Here is an 18,397-nt window from a genome sequence, read left to right on the forward strand (position 1 = left end):
CCCCGATCCGGGGGAAGGGTGAGAGTCTCATATTTGATCTTGAAAAGCATTCCTGAACTCACGAAGGAACCAAAAGCCGCAAGTATACGGCGAGCTAACATCACCGGTATAGGTAATATCTGGGCGATGTGCGGAATGCGTGACGCTAAATGTGTGTTAACATACTGGGTCCTTTGGACGATGTCCAGGGCTCGTAGGCGGTTGTTGGCATTTCCAGTCCGAACATTTCGTAAAAGCCGTCGAAAGTTGTGAGCAGCGGTCCGTCGTATATCGTCTGTAAAATCAATGCCGAGACATTTCAAACTATCTCTGAGCTGTAAAGGGGTGACACTGTTCTCAGACAATCCGGCCCCGATGTTCATCGCCACCGATTTTGCGACGTTGATACGACTACCAGTGGCCATGCCGTATTTCTCTATCCAATTCAGTGCGCTAGCGGTGTCGTCACCGTTGCGGATGACAATCACCAGGTCGTCAGCGTACGCTTTACATCGGAAAGTGTGGCCTCGTAACGTCATACCCGTTAGTCGTTGGCGCAGGCCGCAGAGGAGAGGTTCCATGGCCACAGCGTAAAGTAAAGTGGAGAGAGGGCAGCCTTGGCGTATCGATCGAGAAATGGTGAGGGGCTGCGAAGGTCGGCCGTTGACGATCACCTTGGATGTCGCGCCACGGAGTAGTCGCATGACGACAGTGACGAATGGCTGTGGGTATCGCATATGGTGGAGGACCGCTTCCAAATAGTCGTGGTCCACTCGGTCGAAAGCTTGACTAAAATCGATTGCCGCCAGTGCACCCTTCAGACAACATGCCCTCGCCAGTGAGATCAAGTCACGATATTCACTGAGTGCTGTTTGAATATTATTGTCGCCTCCTAATGACGTTTGATCGGGCGAGATAACATTTCGTAAGGTCTGGCGTATCCGCGCCGCCAGCAGTCGAGAAAAGATCTTAAAGTCGCAGTTCAATAGCGTCAACGGGCGGTAGTCCTGCAGTCGTGAGCCACCGGACGGTTTGTGAATAGGAATAATCATCCCTTCCACAAGGGCCGCAGGGAGCGGCACGTCCGGGGATAGTAGTTCGCGACAGATGTCCGTTCATCGGGAGGCTAATAAATATTGAAAAGTCCGGTAAAATTCCAAGGGGAGGCCATCAGGACCCGGTGACTTGTTGACAGCTCCTTTTCTAATGGCGTCGATCACTTCTTCTTCTGTAATTTCGTCCATCAAGGCCTCTTCCATTGCCGGGGTGACGGTGCCGTAAATCGTCTGAGAGACGTCCTCCAGTGCTGTCGGATCAGGGGTCTGAGCGGAATAGAGTTGGGAATAATAATTGTAGAACGCTGTGTTTATGTCTTGTTGCGTGGTGAGGCGACGACCGTCCTCCGTGTCGATGAAGCGTATCAGCGCTCGTTGGCGTCGTTTACGTTTACGAAGGACGTGGAACATTGACGGGCGTTCGCTCGGTATCCGATCCTGCGTCCTCGAGCAGAAGACTACCCCCTCTAGGTGGCGTCGCATATGAGCGAGGATCTGAGCCTTAGCACGGTGGACCGCCGTTTGTCGTTCCGGAGACGGCGCCATAGCATCGCAGTCGCGCAGGACCCGGAAGTAAAAGTCGAGTGTATGTCTTCGCCAAGTAGCGTGGTCGCGACCGTAGGTTATCAACGTTCGCCTCAGTGCCGGTTTGGCGCAGTCCAACCACCAGCGGATCGTTGTGGGATATGCACGGAGGCGATTTTCACACGAATGCCACGTATCCTCAACGGCTTGGCGGCAATCCGGGTACGACAGGTGAGCGATGTTTAATTTCCACGGGCTGCGGCTTCTCCACACTTGTTGCCGCCGCAGGGTGACGGCACAAATGTAAGCTGTGTGGTCCGAGAATGCTGCAGGCCACAGTTCCGCATCCTGTGTTCCAGCGGCGAGAGAGCGTGAGACATAAATCCGATCGATACGACTGGAAGAGTGACTCGTGAAGTGCGTGAATCCCGATCGGTGGCCGTGAAGATGTTCCCAAGTGTCCACCATCTGCAGGTCTCGAATTAGCGTCTCGAGTTCCGGGCACGGATTATGTCGTGGGAGTTGGTCTCTGGGCGCCAGTACGCAATTGTAGTCACCTCCAAACACCAGATGGTCGTGGCGGCCTTGGAAGAGCGGAGCGACGTCTTCCGCAAAGAATCGTGAACGTTCGCGACGTTTGTCCGTCCCGGAAGGTGCGTAGATTTTGATAAGGCGGACACACAGTACTGTGAGTGCCATTCCTCTTGCCCCAGGCAGAAACAGGATATCGTCCGCCACTATCCCTTCCCGAAGAAGTACAGCGACACTGCTGCCTGTTGGGGAAGCTGGAGAGACGCAAGCATCGTAACCGTACATGCCTGGAAAGTCGTCGATGTACACTTCCTGGAGAAGGGCTATGTCGATGGAAGCAGAGTTCAACATATCCTGAAGCAAGGATAACTTAGCGCGCGTCCGTATAGTGTTGATGTTTATAGTTGCAACGCGATAAGTTTGAGGTCTATCCATAGCATCCGTGTTGGCCATCAATACCCTTGTAAGGCTGTCTCGTCGCTGTAACTGATGGCGGGAAAGGATCAACATTGGTGGGGTAAAGTTCCCCGCGTGTCGTCCGACACGATGGGCAAGGAGTGTTCCTCACAGTCGTCCGCCCAGTCGCCATGAAATACCATCGGCTGTGGGTGGCTGTTAGTGGCTGCTGCGGCACTCGGCGCTGAATCCATCGGCTCTGCTGGCTGGGAATCGGCAGCGGCTGTCTGCTTGTGATCCTGCTGTTCTGTGGGGTCGGAGGGGCTGAAGCCGTTACCACGGCGATCTGTTGAGTTTGATGTTACAGCGGCCTCTGTAGCGCCGGTACCGTCGTCGGAATTTCCACAGTCCATGTCAGACGATCGCTGCAAACAATCGTCCGATGGAGCACGCCGCCGTCTCTTGTGTTTTCGCGGGGAACGCTGTTTACGGACGTGTGTTTCAGTATCTGAATGTGGGTGAATTTCTTCAGCTGTTCCGGTGTCTGGAAGAAAAGCCGCTGTCGGCACAACCCGTGGGTCAATGTCCATCCTAGCATCCACGCCTTCTTGCAAGGTCGGTCGGTGATTATCTTCAGGTGGGGGCGCCGTTGCAGAGGCCGGATCCTGTACTGCAGAAGCCATTATGGTCTCGCTATGGGGGGCGGCTATCGGACTAACGTGGGCAGCATCAGAAAGGGTTGCTGCCAGTGTAACTTCGGCGTAATTGAGAGGAAGGGTCGTCACCGTAGAAGGAGTCATAGATTCACCTGTCGGGACTTGAGTAAGCCGTCGTCGGAGACAATCCGACCGGACGTGCCCTTCTTGGCCACAACCAGAGCAAGTGCGTGGCTGACCGTCATACATAATGATCGCCCTACATCCTCCGATGACAAGATATGACGGAACATGTTTGGTCAGTTCAATTTTTATCTGTCGCACCCCATTAAGAACGGGGTACGTTGTAAAGGTGGTCCATTTTTCGGCCATATGGCTGATCACTCTGCCGTAGGGCTGGAAAGCCGCCGTGACTACGTCCGGTGGTACTTCGAAAGGGAGTTCGAAGACGCGTATCGTACGGAGGCCAAGCCCCGCGTGATCGATAGAGACCGCCCCAATATGGCCATCAGAATGTTTGAATTTAAGATCGTTCGCATGTGCGCGCACGATTCCGTTGCACACCTTGTCACTTACTAGCTTGACGTAGACAACACTGCTCGTGATAGAGAGATGGATACCAATTATGTCTCGCGGTTCAATTTTAACGTCGTCACGTAGAAAACGTTCCACTTCAAAAGCTCGCTGTCGTGCATGATCGGGTTGAAAACTGATCTTGATAGTGGTTTGTCTGTATGAATGTGCCATGTTGCGTCGGTAGTGATGGACTCTAAACTAGCGACAACGCAGTAGTAAACAACTACGGGCACTCGCGACCGCGCGGACGGGACGTAAACAAGACGTCCTCGCCGCAGCGCTGCGGAAAGCAGACATCCCTTTAGACCACGGGTACCCCTGATGAGCTCTTAGCGCCCCTTAAATGCACGTGAACAGGCAACCTTTCCCCTTTCTCACCAGAGGGAGACACCAAAGCTGCGACTGCCACAGCGGCGCCACCGCCAGAAACGGAAAGCGACTGATTCATACAACGCGCTGCGGCGCGCTGTTCAAAACAGCAATTTTTCCCATGGCTCAACCTTGTTTTGGTCCATACTATTACCTCTGTAAGTTGTCTACCCTATAACATCAGCAACCGGGTATCACAACGATTTTCGCTTAACACTTTCGATTCGTTCGTTTCCGGTAAGGGACCCTAACCTCATATTGATACATTTATCCTTCTGCATCACCCTTGACCGTTTCTGGCATCATCACGGAAACAATCTGTATATCCGTACATTTACGGGCGCCGGCGCCTATAAATTTGACGCTCTGTAGTGTCGTTGGATGACGTCTCTGGACATGTGTTCCTACATCAAAATATTACGTACTCACTCCCCTGTACAAGTCCCAGAAGTCTTTAAAGGGAATTTCCAGACACTCTGTACACCACATTCACATTATTTCACCACGAGCTGTACCATAAAGTTAGCCCCGGACATTAACAGAGTAGTATCACTGTTAAGACTGCACTTTTCTACAAGTCGTATCGGGAGAACCATTTGTTTACGGACGTTTTTATTTCCTTGTTTGATTGTTCTGTACACGCCCCATTAGGCTGTACCTGTAATAGACTCTCAGTAGAGAATACGCCTTGTTATGCTTCTGAACTTTACTCCGGCCATTATACATCATACCACAGTGCCGTTTTGACACAAATACATTGCGGAATTCGATTAATCTGCAACGAAATGTATCGTCTGGCGCCCGCTGTTGGCAGAGAAACACGCGGGCAGCGCCTCCCCTACGTCGCGGAGCGAGCTGGCGGGTGCGGCGGCGGAGGTGGCGGGGGAGGCGGCGGCCGACGGTGGCGACTGGGGCGGCGTCGACGGCGGCGTCAGCAGCAGGGGCGGAGCCGGGGGCGGCCGCGCCACGCCGGCCTTCACTGCCGCCGCAGGTGAGCCGCGCTTCCCGCCTCACACCCACGTGCTCAACACGTTACCCTGCTACCCTGTTCTCCCTGCACGTTGTCTACCCACTTTCCGTAAGGTCCGTGCTCCGTCTTTACTGGTTCCATTGCTCGTGGATCACTCACTTAATCGTAATGAAGTGCAACGAGTCATCTTACATGTAAATAGGTGTACCTACTAACTATTTAAACTTATTTTTTATATGTTTAGTTTTCTAAATACTTACGTGAATTGGTAATTCCTACCCAGCACCTTTCACTCATTACAAAAATAGGAATTATTCTACAAAACAGAACAGCTGTCAAGGAGAACATTTTTCAATTTTCTGGTAAACCTTCCGGGATGTAAGGTCGTGGTCCATAAAACTCTTCAGCTCCTAACGTTTCGTCCAGAGCTGCGCTGGACATCTTCAGAGAGGTGTTTCTCCTCCGGTGAGTCTTGCCGACTGACGGGTCGGACGTCTGAGAGCGACTCATATATCGTAGAAAGTGGGCGTGGCCAGAGTTACACGTGATATGCAGAGATAATCTTTGTCAGAGATAAAACTTAACTATCGATCGTAATCTCGTCACGGATAAAACTGTCTAGCAATTCTGTAGGGCTACTGTCCAAATATCACTAAGTTTCATGGTCTCTTCTTTCCGATTAAAATTATCCCTATGTTTATATATTTCAATTGCTTCTCTACAAAGCCGTGGGTAATAGTTCGTCGTCGTAGATAAAATTTTTGTTTCGGAAAACTTCACTTGATGATTTCCTGACTGGAGAGCGTGTTTTGCTACAGCCGATTTATCTGTTTTCCTAATCGGCAAAGACTTCTGTGTTCTTTTAACCGTGTATTTACGCTTCTTTTTGTTGTTCCAATATAAACTTTTCCACATGTGCACGGAATTTTATATACGCCACTGGCTGATAGAGGAGCGCGTTTATCTTTTACAGACCGGAGAACATGACAAATTTTGTTCGTTGGTCTAAAAAGATATGTCATCCGGTCGTGAAAGCCTTCATACTATGATTTTTCAATTTCTTTTGGGTTCTGTATCTCAGTAGCCAAAAATGGTACCCTTATGGGGTCACTTATTGTCCGTCTTTCTGTTACGACACCTTTTCCTCAGGAGCGGCTAGAATTTTCAATTTATGTCACATGCTAAGGTCCACGATTCCTTGACGGAGTAGAAAGTGTAGGCGTGTAAGTCAGTACAATGTAAAGGTACGGCCATTTATGTCACACATTTCGATGCTTCCAAACTCAATCATCAGAACTTGTAGATGAACTTCAAAGCGTGTTGGGCCTGGTGCCTCGGTGGTATGGTGGTAAAGGCAGCGTGATCGGATCTGGGTCGGACAACAGCCTCCTCAGTTTTCGTATTAACCGAGACTTCACCTCTAAACGGTGCGAGAAGTCGCTAGAAATGACGCGTGGTCCGGATTACACGCTAAACTGCAGGCCTCGTTTCCCCGTTCGGATAACCGGTGTAGGTTACGGTCACTCATCTCGCCCAGGTGGCGTCCAATAGAAATACTTGCACCAGGCCACTGAGCCGCACCAAATTATTATCATCATCACCATCTATGCAAATAATAAATTATTATCATCATCACCATCTATGCAAATAATAAAGCTTGTAAGGAAACCTCGGAGCCCCAATCCTATAGCTCTTCTCCGATTTTCTTCCAATTTACTTTGCTCGCTGTCATATATTTTTTACCATTTGATAAATCAAAAATTCTGGTCGCCGCCTTCTGCATTGATTTTGTGCTAAGGCAACGTTGCTGTAGAGTAATGAAAGTAATTTTTTCTTCTGGTACTAGAGATAGTTACAGCATTGTTATTAACAGTGGTGTGCCACTTACAGCAAATAGTGAGCGAAGCAGTAGTCAAAACGAGTAACTCCTTAAACAAACGTCAACAACATGATCGTCGGTGAGGAGCACATAGTCTACTATTTTTTTTAAGCAATGATGACTTCCTTTCTTAAACATGAGTTGTCCCACAACACTATTGCATACGACGTAATGAAACTAAGGAAAATATGTTAACAATTTATCTCTCCCCCCCCCCCCCCCCAAGATTTGTAATCTTTCGGAATGCAGATGTGGCTGTCCAAGTAATTTTAGTTCGAAAATGGGGTTTTTGCAGTTTAAGTTCTCACCAATATGGACACGTAAATTATGAAGTTTTTACTCCAGCTGCAATATTATGAAAACGGTAGTTGCCACTCATCATATAGCGGAGATGCTGATTCTCAGAAGGGAGCAACAAAAAGACTGTTGGAAAGAGTTAGCTTTCGGCCAACAAGGCCTTTGTCGAAACTAAACACACACGCACGCACACAGCAGCTCCAGCTGCCCGAGACGGTGGTCATGTACGTGAGAGATGCGTTCGCGCGCGTGTGTGTCTTGTGCGTGCGTGCGTAGTATAATTGTCCCCGCCTAGGAGTCAGAACGGTGTTACAATGGTTTGAGGAACATGTTGATGTCTCGTCAACGAAATTCGTCTGATCTAAGTCCTACGAAACTCATCGGCGTCGCCATTGGGCGCCATCACCGGGAACGCAAACCCGAGGCCCGTTATTTACGCGAATTACGAGATCTAATGCCACATACCTAGACAAACCTACCAGCAGACTCTCGGATCTCTGATACGATGAATCAGTTATGTATTTCGTTCCAAAGACGGACAAACAAGCTGTTACACAGAGGATCACAATGTTTTGGCTCGTTTTGCTTTGATTTGTTTTGTTTTAGGCCGCAAAAACAACTAGGGTCATACGCGGCCATGTCAAAATTGTAGCACAGTTAAAAACGACTACACGTAAATCCCAATCGACGGAAGAGAAGAGAACTGAAAAACAGACGTGGAGGGCCTATAAAGTTGGCCATAGAGAAACGGAGGTCGAGAAATAAAAATTGAGTGGCCTTCGCCTTATTACTACGATGGGTTAAAAGGAAAACGCGGTCGACAGCCGGCGCGTCGTTCGCAAAAAGGGCCGAAAACTCAGACGGCAAACAGAAACGACAACGCAGAGGGTTAAAAAAAGGGGCATTGCGTCAGGAAATGGCGGACCGTCAAAAGTTGAGCGCAATGTGCAGAAAGTGGTGGGGGAGCGCCACTCAAGAAATGGCGGTGGCTAAAAAGACAGTGCCCCATACGCAACCTAACTAAAATGATGTCCTCGCGGTGAGATAGCCGAGAGGAGGTCGTTTAAGCCGCTGGGAAAGGCTTAATAACTCGGAGCTTGTTCTCATAAAGGGACGACAACACGGAAGTCATCGGAGGCAATGTAAGAACTAGCGGGCTGAGGAACGAAGACTACAGCCTTGGCAGCAGCATCAGCGGCCGCGTTTCTTGTCAGGCCGACCTCATCAGGAACCCACATGAACATGACTGTGGCTTCATCAAGACTGAGCAAGTGACAGCTTACCTGGATACGTTGCACTAAGCGATGGACGGTGTACGGCACACAGAAGCTTTGAAGGGCGCTGAGAGAGTCTGAGGAGATGACGCAATTGGAAAGCCTGTGTCGCCTGATTTGCTCCGTGACCTGATACAGGGCAAAGAGCTCGGTTGTAAATACTGTGCAGCGTCCGGAATCCGATGCTGAAAAACTTTGGCGCCAATGACGAAGGCACACCCGACACCGCGGTCAGTCCGAGAGACATCAGTGTACACAAAGGCACTCTGTGAAGTTCCGTGCGAAGGTCGTGAAAGGCGGTAGAGCGGGGCTGGAGTAGTGTCCTTAGGAAGCGAATGAAGGCCAAGGTGAATAAGGGTCGTCGCACGAAGCTAAGGTGGTTAAGGGTTTATAGCCACCGGGAAAGTTGCAGGTAGCGTCAAGACGCGGGAACAAGAGCCGAAAGCGCCCTATACCGGCGATCAAAGGAGTCATCGAAGAAGGAGGCATAGGATTGGTGGCCATGCATGAGCCAGCCATTGTGGCCGAGCGGGTCTAGGTGCTTTAGTCTAGAACCGATCGACAACTACGGTCGGAGGTGCGAATCCTGCCTCGGGCATGGATGTGTGTGATGTCCTTAGGTTAGTTAGGTTTAAGTAGTTCTTAGTTCTAGGTGACTGATGACCTCAGATGGTAAGTCCCATAGTGCTCAGACCCATTTTAACCTCTTTTTTTTTTGCCATGCATGACAAACGGCATGCATGCCTGCTGATGAGAAATTCACGGCGGTAGGACAGAGGTAGTTCGCCAGCTTCAGCATACAGCCTCTCAACCGGGTTAGAGTAAAAGGCGCCAGTGAGCAAGCGGACGCCACGATGGTTGATAGTATTCAGACGGCGTAACAGAGACGGACATGCAGATGCACGAACGAAACACCCATGGCCTAGTCTCGACCGGACGAGGGGACCTTACCAAGTAGGAGCGAGGGAGGACATCGAAAAAGTGCAAAGAAGGGCAGCCCGTTTTGTGTTATCGTGGAATAGGTGTGATAGTGTCACTGATACGCGAGTTGGGGTGGCAGTCACTGAAACAGAGGCGGTTTTCTTGGCGGCGAGATCTATTTACGAAATTTCAATCACCAAATTTCTGATCCGAAAGCGAAAATATTTCGTTGACACCCACCTACGTTGGGAGAAATGATCATCATAATAAAATAAGAGAAATCAGAACTTGAACGGAAAGATATAGGTGTTCCTTTTTCCCACGTGCCATTCGAGAGTGGAATTGTAGAGAAGTAGTATGAAAATGGTTCGATGAACCCTCTGCCAGGCAGTTAAGTGTGAATCGCGGAGTTACCATGTAGATGTAGATGTAGATGTAGACCGGTACAAATGGAGAGTGGTGGTCCGATCCTCTCCCCAGGAAGTACCGCCGAGGACACATAGGACACAGAGGGACCGCGTACAGCGGGTTGCCAGGTAAGGGACGTCGGAGGACCAAGAAAGCCTCCTATCGAGCACGAGCCCCAGGAATTTCGTAGTTTCAGCAAACAGAGGAGTAACAGGTCCAAGATACACACTACTGGCCATTAAAATTGCTACACCAAGAAGAAATGCAGATGATAAATGGGTATTCATTGGACAAATATACTAGAACTCATGTGATTACATTTTCAAGCAATTTGGGTGCATGGACCCTGAGAAATCAGTGCCCACAACAACCACCTGTGGCTGTAATAACGTCCTTGATACGCCTGGGCATTGAGTCAAACAGAGCTTGGGTGGCGAGTACAGGTACAGCTGCCCATGCAGCTTCAACACGATACCACAGTTCATCAAGAGTAGTGACTGGAATATTGTGACGAGCCAGTTGCTCGGCCACCATTGACCAGACGTTTTCAATTGGTGAGAGATCTGGAGAATGTGCTGGCCAGAGCAGCAGTCGAACATTTTCTGTATCGAAAAAGGCCCGTACAAGACCTGCAACATGCGGTCGTGCAGTATCCTGCTGAAATGTAAGATTTCGCAGGGATCGAATGAAGGGTAGAGCCACGGGTCGTAAGACATCTGAAATGTAACGTGCCGTGAATGCGAACAAGAGGCGACTGAGACGTGTAACCAATGGCACCTCATACCATCACGCCGGGTGATACGCCAGTATGGCGATGACGAATGCACGCTTCCAATGTGCGTTTGTAACGCCGGAAATGCATATCCTCCTATTTCCATCTATCGTACTATTTTTTTTCCTTGCTTTGTTACCTCAAGATATGACATTTCTGTCTCTTTGTATACTGTAATTGTTTTACTATTTGTATATTTATGCATTTATGTCGATGTATAATTGGTTTGTTTCGTAAATATTATTTGTATTTTTACGCTGGGTCTTGCCTAGGGAAAACTGCTATCGAACGATTACGTCCATAGGTCGTGTGAAGAATCAAAGTGTGTAGGATCTTTGGTAGTGTTAACTCTGCCGCGTGGAGCGCAGGCTGAGGGAAGGAGTCTGGCGGGAGTAGCGAGTGGAGCAGGTGCGTGGTGTGACGCTCCCGCGAGTTGCCGCGCTTTCGGGGTTTGGCAGCAGGTAATTGCGCTCGACTTGCGATGATAGTTTCTGACATGGTGTCGCGGACGGGAAACATTAACTAGCGCACATCAAGAGCCCGTTTCGTCTGGTGACCGTGTCGAGAAGAAGGCGCGCCAACATCCAGCTTCTGCAACAGCGACGGCCGACAATGAGTGACTGTCGCCACCTCCTCGATCGACGGCTTCAAACCTTCAATCAACCAACAAGACTGGAAGCAAGTAAAGTTTTAGAACTGTATGGCAAACCTCAGCTTTTCAAACTGTTCCATTTTCGTCAATATAATTACAGCAACTTAGCATGAACTTTTGTTGCTCATTGTCCCAATTGCATTACCAAGTAGAGTCCCTTCCTTTTCCGGAATGAACCCGAGTGTCATTGAAATTCGAACGCCAGCATTAAAGTAATATTCTATTTCACTGCTTTAATTTCAAAGTTCAGTTAAAGTCTCAGAGCTGGCTACAATATTCAGATTACACAAGCACAAATTAAGAGTGCGAGTTTTGTTACCATATTTTAGCTTACCTGTGACTGCAGCTCAGCTTGGTACGTACTAAATTTTACTATTGTTAATTGTTCAGAATCATTTAATTCAGGCTCAAAGTTAAATCTCTTCTTTCTAAATTGCGTAGATTCAAGTAGCTTTTGAAATGATTGTTGAGGTAGTCCAAGACTAACCGTATTTTACTGAATTTCTATGTGTTTCAGAAAGAAAGCTCACTATTAACTTCAGTCACTAAATTAACTTTCGATTTTCCGGTTTCATTAATTCTTTTGCTAAATTAAGTCAGGGTGTAGCGAAATTTATTACTTCTGACAAACTTTCAGTTTTCACACTACATGTGTCAACCTTCAGTTGCCACGCTTCTAGTGCTAATTATATGTGTAATAACCTTTCTTTTTTCAGTTACTATAGTAATTGTCCTTAGGACTGGCGACCGTGATTTTCCCCAAATCTCAAATACCTAATTACCGCTAGTTAATTGTTAACGTAATGGCTGCACATTTACTTTCTTTATTAACTTTACCCCTTTTCAAAATTAATTTCCACCAGTTTCATTAGCACATTTCCGTTCATCTAGATGTAACCCTTTCCTCCCTCTTTACCGACAGGTTAACTTCGGTGACGATTGCTTTTCCAAAACTCCCATTAGGTACACGCGGTTTCATTTTTCACTGTCATTAAGGTCGGTAAGAGAGGGGGAGGTTACACGTTCACTGCGATGTCGCCAACCGCGGATGCGACTATCATGATGCTGTAAACAGCAGCTGGGTTCATTCGAAAAAAAGACGTTTTGCCATTCGTGCAGCCAAGTTTGTCGTTGAGTACACCATCGCAGGCGCTCCTGTCTGTGATGCAGCGTCAAGGGTAACCGCAGCCATGGTCTCCGCGCTGGTAGTCCATGCTGCTGCAAACCTCATCGAACTGTTCGTGCAGATGGTTGTTGTCTTGCAAACGTGCCCATCTGTTGACTCAGGGACAGAGACGTGGCTGCACGATCCGTTACAGCCATGCGGATAAGATGCCTGTCATCTCGCCTGCTATTGATACGAGGCGGTTCGGATCCAGCACGGCGTTCCGTATTACCCTCCTGAAACCACCGATTCCATATTCTACTAACAGTCATCGGATCTCGACAAACGCGAGCAGCAATGTCGCGATACGATAAACCGCAATCGCTATAGGCTACAATCCGACCTTTATCAAAGTCGATGGTACGCATTTCTCCTCCGTACACGAGGCATGACAACAAGGTTTCACCAGGCAACGCCGGTCAACTGCTGTTTGTGTATGAGAAACCGGTTGGAAACCTTTCTCATGTGAGCACGTTGTAGGTGTCGCCACCGGCGCCAACCTTGTGTGAATGCCCTGAAAAGCTAATCATTTGCATATCACACCATCTTCTTCCTGTCGCATCTGTAGCACGTCATCTTCGTAGTGTAGCAATTTTAATGGCCAGTAGTGTAAATACGGTGGAAGAAACCAACTGCGCCGCCCGATTACAGTACTAGTGTCGCCTGTGTAGAGGTTACTGACAGTCGTGTGTTAGACGGGAGGCGGCCGAAACACGTGAGGAGCAGTTAGGCCGGTATTACACTATCAAATTTATTTGTCAAATATCTTTGTCAAATGTCTTTGTCAAAGATATTTGATGGTGTAATAGGAACTTTGTCATATCTAGGGCCTCGCTGTAGATTTGATCAAATAAATCGCTTGTTGTCTTCTGTTCACTGCAATGTGACATGTTACCACATGGAGCGCTAGCATCGCTGCAGCGTTCTGTCGTCTGTAGTGTTTTTATAAACATTGCCGGTAAATGCAATTGGTGTGTGCCGACAACTACAAAATTAGTAGAGATGTATGAAGCTGATGAGGTGCTTTACAACGCGAGGCACCCTGAATACAAAAATAGATTAAGAAGACTGGAGACCTGACCTAACCTAACATAATCCTCTCCTGTAGCAAGGAATCGGAGTGTCACAGTGAGCATGTCTTCTGAAGATGTAGCAGTTCTAAAGTGAATATTGTGCTTAGTGATATGAGGATACACTTCACTGAGCACATACACAAATGTATGCTCATCCATTCTTAAGTAATTGATGTACCACTTGGCGTCTTCCACTGTAAGCTCACTTAAGAAGTTTTGTTGAATGCTTTTATCGTGTCGTCGTAAAACCCACGGCTTCACCCATATTAGATTAGTTTTCCGTTCCATAGATCCGTGCTGAGGAGATCCTCGTGGATGTGGAACATGTCAATTTTTTTTTAAGCTGAAATAACAGTACTAACAGTATGAATAAATACAATACATCATTTGTTTATATTAAAAATTTCGTCAATGGAGTAGAAGGAGTTGGGCACTAGTAAGTCTTTCAGGCTCCTTTTAAACTGATCTTTATTTGTAACTAAATTTTTTATGTTTACTGGCAAGTCGTTGAAGATGAGTGTTCCTGAGTAGTGTACCCTTTTTGAACTAAAGTAAGTGCTTTTAAGTCCTTGTGCAAATCATTTTTGTTCATGGTATTGTATGTATGGACTGAGTTGTTTGTTGGAAAAAGAGACATATTATTTAGGACAAATTTCATTAAGGAGTAAATATACTGAGAGGCAGTAGTTAGTATACCCAGTTCTTTGAAGACGTTTCTGCAGGACGTCCGTGAATTTACTCCACAAATAATACGTATTACACGCTTTTGGACTCTGAAAACTTTTGATTGACTTGAAGATTTACCCCAAAATATTATACCATATGACATTATGGAATGAAAGTATGCAAGCTTTTTCATTTTTATGTTGCCTATATCTGCTAACACTCGAATTGCAAATACAGATTTGTTAAGGCGTTTCTGCAGTTCTGTGGTGTGCTCCTCCCAACTGAATTTATTATCAAGTTGTAATCCCAGGAATTTAAGACTGTCAACCTCGTATGTATGGTTCCTTTCTTTCCCCCCCACTTCTTTTCCGCATGTGCACACACAATGCAATTGCGGTACGTGCAACTGCTGCGGTTAATAAAAAGTTGTTGTCAGCCATCTTGAACTTTGACGAAAAATTTGATGACAGTGTAATATACCCCTTCTAGCGCTACGTCAAAGATCTTTGTCAAATACAGGGTTATTACAAATGATTGAAGCGATTTCACAGCTCTACAATAACTTTATTATTTGAGATATTTTCACAATGCTTTGCACACACATACAAAAACTCAAAAAGTTTTTTTAGGCATTCAAAAATGTTCGATATGTGCCCCTTTCGTGATTCGGCAGACATCAAGCCGATAATCAAGTTCCTCCCACACTCGGCGCAGCATGTCCCCATCAATGAGTTCGAAAGCATCGTTGATGCGAGCTCGCAGTTCTGATACGTTTCTTGGTAGAGGAGGTTTAAACACTGAATCTTTAACATAACCCCACAGAAAGAAATCGCATGGGGTTAAGTCGGGAGAGCGTGGAGGCCAGGACATGAATTGCTGATCATGATCTCCACCACGACCGATCCATCGGTTTTCAATCTCCTGTTTAAGAAATGCCGAACATCATGATGGAAGTGCGGTGGAGCACCATCCTGTTGAAAGATGAAGTCGGCGCTGTCGGTCTCCAGTTCTGGCATGAGCCAATTTTCCGCGGGCTACGCGTGAAACTTGCCCGCACGCGTTCAGCCGTTTCTTCGCTCACTGCAGGCCGACCCGTTGATTTCCCCTTACAGAGGCATCCAGAAGCTTTAAACTGCGCATACCATCGCCGAATGGAGATAGCAGTTGGTGGATCTTCGTTGAACTTCGTCCTGACGTGTCGTTGCACTGTTATGACTGACTGATGTGAGTGCATTTCAAGCACGACATACGCTTTCTCGGCTCCTGTCGCCGTTTTGTCTCACTGCGCTCTCGAGCGCTCTGACGGCAGAAACCTGAAGTGCGGATTCAGCCGAACAAAACTTTATGAGATTTTTTCTACGTGACCATATGTCAATAAATGGAGCTACGGTGAATTTATGAAATCGCTTCAATCATTTGTAATAGCCCTGTATATTTGACAGAATATTTGATCATATCTTTGATCAAATCTTTGACAAAGAAATTTGATAAGCAGCGGCGCTCGGCGTGTTGCAGGTGGCGCCCGCTGGCCGGAGGCGAGGCTGCTTCTGGTGCTGCTGCTGGTGCTGGTGCTGGCCGCGGGCCGCCTCGCCTGAGTCCGGCGCAGCCTGCCAGTGGCTGCCGGCTGCCCGCTGCTGCGTGGCCGTCGCCGAGTCGCCGGCGGCGGAGTCCCTGCCGGAACGACCGGCGTCCGGCGGCTCGCACACCCGCTACAGCACCAGCTGCTGTCGTTCTCTGTTCGACACTGCTGCCCGTCGCAAACTGACTTCTCCAGCATCGTGTTCTTGGAGTTTACTCGCTATCGAAAAAAAAAACTGAATTATACAGTCCCATCGAAAATACGGTTCCAGTTTATTCTGAACGTTCACAGTTTTATATATATATATATATATATATATATATATATATAAAACACTCAGAGAATCAACCCGTATAGTCTACCACATAGTTCCTTTTCTTCACTTCCGGCGACGACGAGGCGCACGTTCTGTCTGTACCAGGGACGTGCCCGCTATATCACTATGAAAGTGACTGGTTCACCACAAGCTAAAAGTATCACTAATTGCTCCTAAGAAACAAGAAATGGTGACCCTATGGATAGGTTTACAGGTAATGTAGGAGTGGCCAAGCTGTGCCCAAGTGATAACAACGAATGCAGTATAGAAAGTACAGTTTACGATCAGGCAGTGTTAGTCGCCTACGGGCATTGGACACATCCTAAGAGAGGGGGGAAAATATCTGATTCTGAACCATATTTAATTGCGGAATAAACATAAGACTGCCACTACTGTCTGTGTTAACGCTTAATCCTCGCATGCCTTTCGACATTACACGAAAGGAAGATTAGAGCACATTGGTTCACAAAGATATTTCTTTAAAAAATGTACTCAGACTATATACAAAACAATAAAGATTTATCATGCTGTCTGAGGGGAAATTCGCCCTATCTGAGGTTCAGTAATTATGGAGTATTTTATTAAAGTGAATCACATCCAAGCACAGTGTCGTTTTGTAAAAGGGCTGAACTGCAATAAAAATCCTTATTCGCTTTAGAAGTAATTTTTCCTGACGGTTATCTATCGCCTAATATTGTGCTACAGAATGAAACTGGTAACTTAGCTGTGGTCTCAGGAAAAACCTAGGAATCTTTCAACTAGTCTAATGCGTGTGGAACTTACCAGCCACTTTTGTGACTTGTAACCACAGTTTGCAGGAGAACGCTAGGTACCCAGATGACTTGCGATTGGTTCCAATACAGATAATCAAATAAAGCAAGAATATGCATACTACAGTAATCTACTGACTAAAAAACAACGTTGTTCAGATTCTGTACAGTAATGGAGAGACGTACAGTGTTAGTTCTTGGACATATCGGACAGTCACTTGTGTTCCTGTGTTCAGTCCTTCCCCTTGCAGCCAAGTCTGACATCCGCTTGACGGTGAGCAGTTACACACGGTCACATTCAGGCTGCCGCTCGTACGTGTCACCGCAGCGTCAAGACGTGCGAACGCCTCCGCAGCTGGTTCAGTGACACTGCCATCCTCCTGTCCATCAGTTTCTTCTGTCACACTTTGAATGATTTCGTCGCCACTGTGAATTTACAATTCATGGTCCGAAGTACCACAAGCAGGCCACTCGCCTATACCCTCTGCACTTCTATCGGAACGTCCATGAACTTTCAAACGGATCTTTCTTATGTTCCCAAGTGGTGTTTCGTCCTCTGTTGCTTCTCTTTCTTCTTCTTCCTTTTTACGCTTCTCCTTCTCATTTTTGTCTTCCCGTACCTCATATTTGGTTGAAAAGACTTTCAATTTATTAGGATCTCTTTTTGTCTTCACCGAATATCATGCACGCACCACCATCTAAGAACACTTTTTGAATTAATGTTTTTGATAATGAGCCACAGTGTCTATATTTCCATGTTCTATCGGAACCTTCGTCAACAGCTTCCTTCCGTAACGTAACTTCATAGTGCTGATAACAAATGAGCCCATTGGCTCCAGCAAACTAGCTACGTTTTGTGGCAGGAAGAGTGTTCTGAAACGTCCATCTTGTCTATCAAGAAGGCTTTCTTTGTGATGGGAGCTGCATTGTCCACAATTAACATCACCTTACAGCCTTATTTCCCTATATTTTCCTATGGTCTTCAGATACGAAACTGAATTCACAAAATAAAGCAGCAAACATCTAGGCATTTGGTTGATGCTTGCAAAACATGGGAAGTTTTCTTTCATTTTTGAAAACCAGCGCGTTTTCGATTTTCCTGTCAACAGAAGGCATATATTGTGTGGTTTCCCGTAGAGTCGCCACAGTTCATCACGGTAACTCTTTCTCTACTAACTGTACAGCCGGGCACACTAGTTTCCCTTTTTGGGAGCTACAACTGTTTTAGGCAAGGCGTTCCAAAAAAGGCCTGCATCACCTGCACTGCATAAAAATTCAGGATGATAAGACACGGCTTCAATTTTGAATTTTTCAAAAAGATTTCTGCTGGTTTGGCTCTGCTGATAGTTTTTCACCACGTTAATCCAACTCACAAATACCGTGCTTTACCTTGAAATTCCATAGCCAGTCAATGCTCGCTTTAAATGAATGCAAACAGTCGATTTCGTCGGATAGAGGTATTGATTTAACGCAAACTATTGGCCCTGAAAGACGGTTTCCAAATTCTCGCTGCTGCAAAAGCCACTTGAAAACCCTCTCCAAGCTTTTTCCTGCTGTTGTCATCGCTT

General features: G+C 47.0%; 1 protein-coding gene across 1 annotated transcript in view; it reads left to right on the top strand.

Moving 5' to 3' along the window:
• LOC126095340 (lachesin-like) overlaps positions 1-15,759 on the top strand; it is a 91,666-nt gene extending 75,907 nt beyond the window's left edge. Inside the window, exon 4 of the mRNA XM_049910145.1 lies at positions 15,680-15,759. Within this exon, the coding sequence (XP_049766102.1) occupies positions 15,680-15,759 (80 nt within the window). The remainder of the gene's footprint in view (positions 1-15,679) is intronic.
• Positions 15,760-18,397: the final 2,638 nt, after the last annotated feature.

This window comes from Schistocerca cancellata, chromosome 8 (genome assembly GCF_023864275.1).
Source record: "Schistocerca cancellata isolate TAMUIC-IGC-003103 chromosome 8, iqSchCanc2.1, whole genome shotgun sequence".
NCBI classification, from domain to species: Eukaryota; Metazoa; Arthropoda; class Insecta; order Orthoptera; family Acrididae; genus Schistocerca; species Schistocerca cancellata.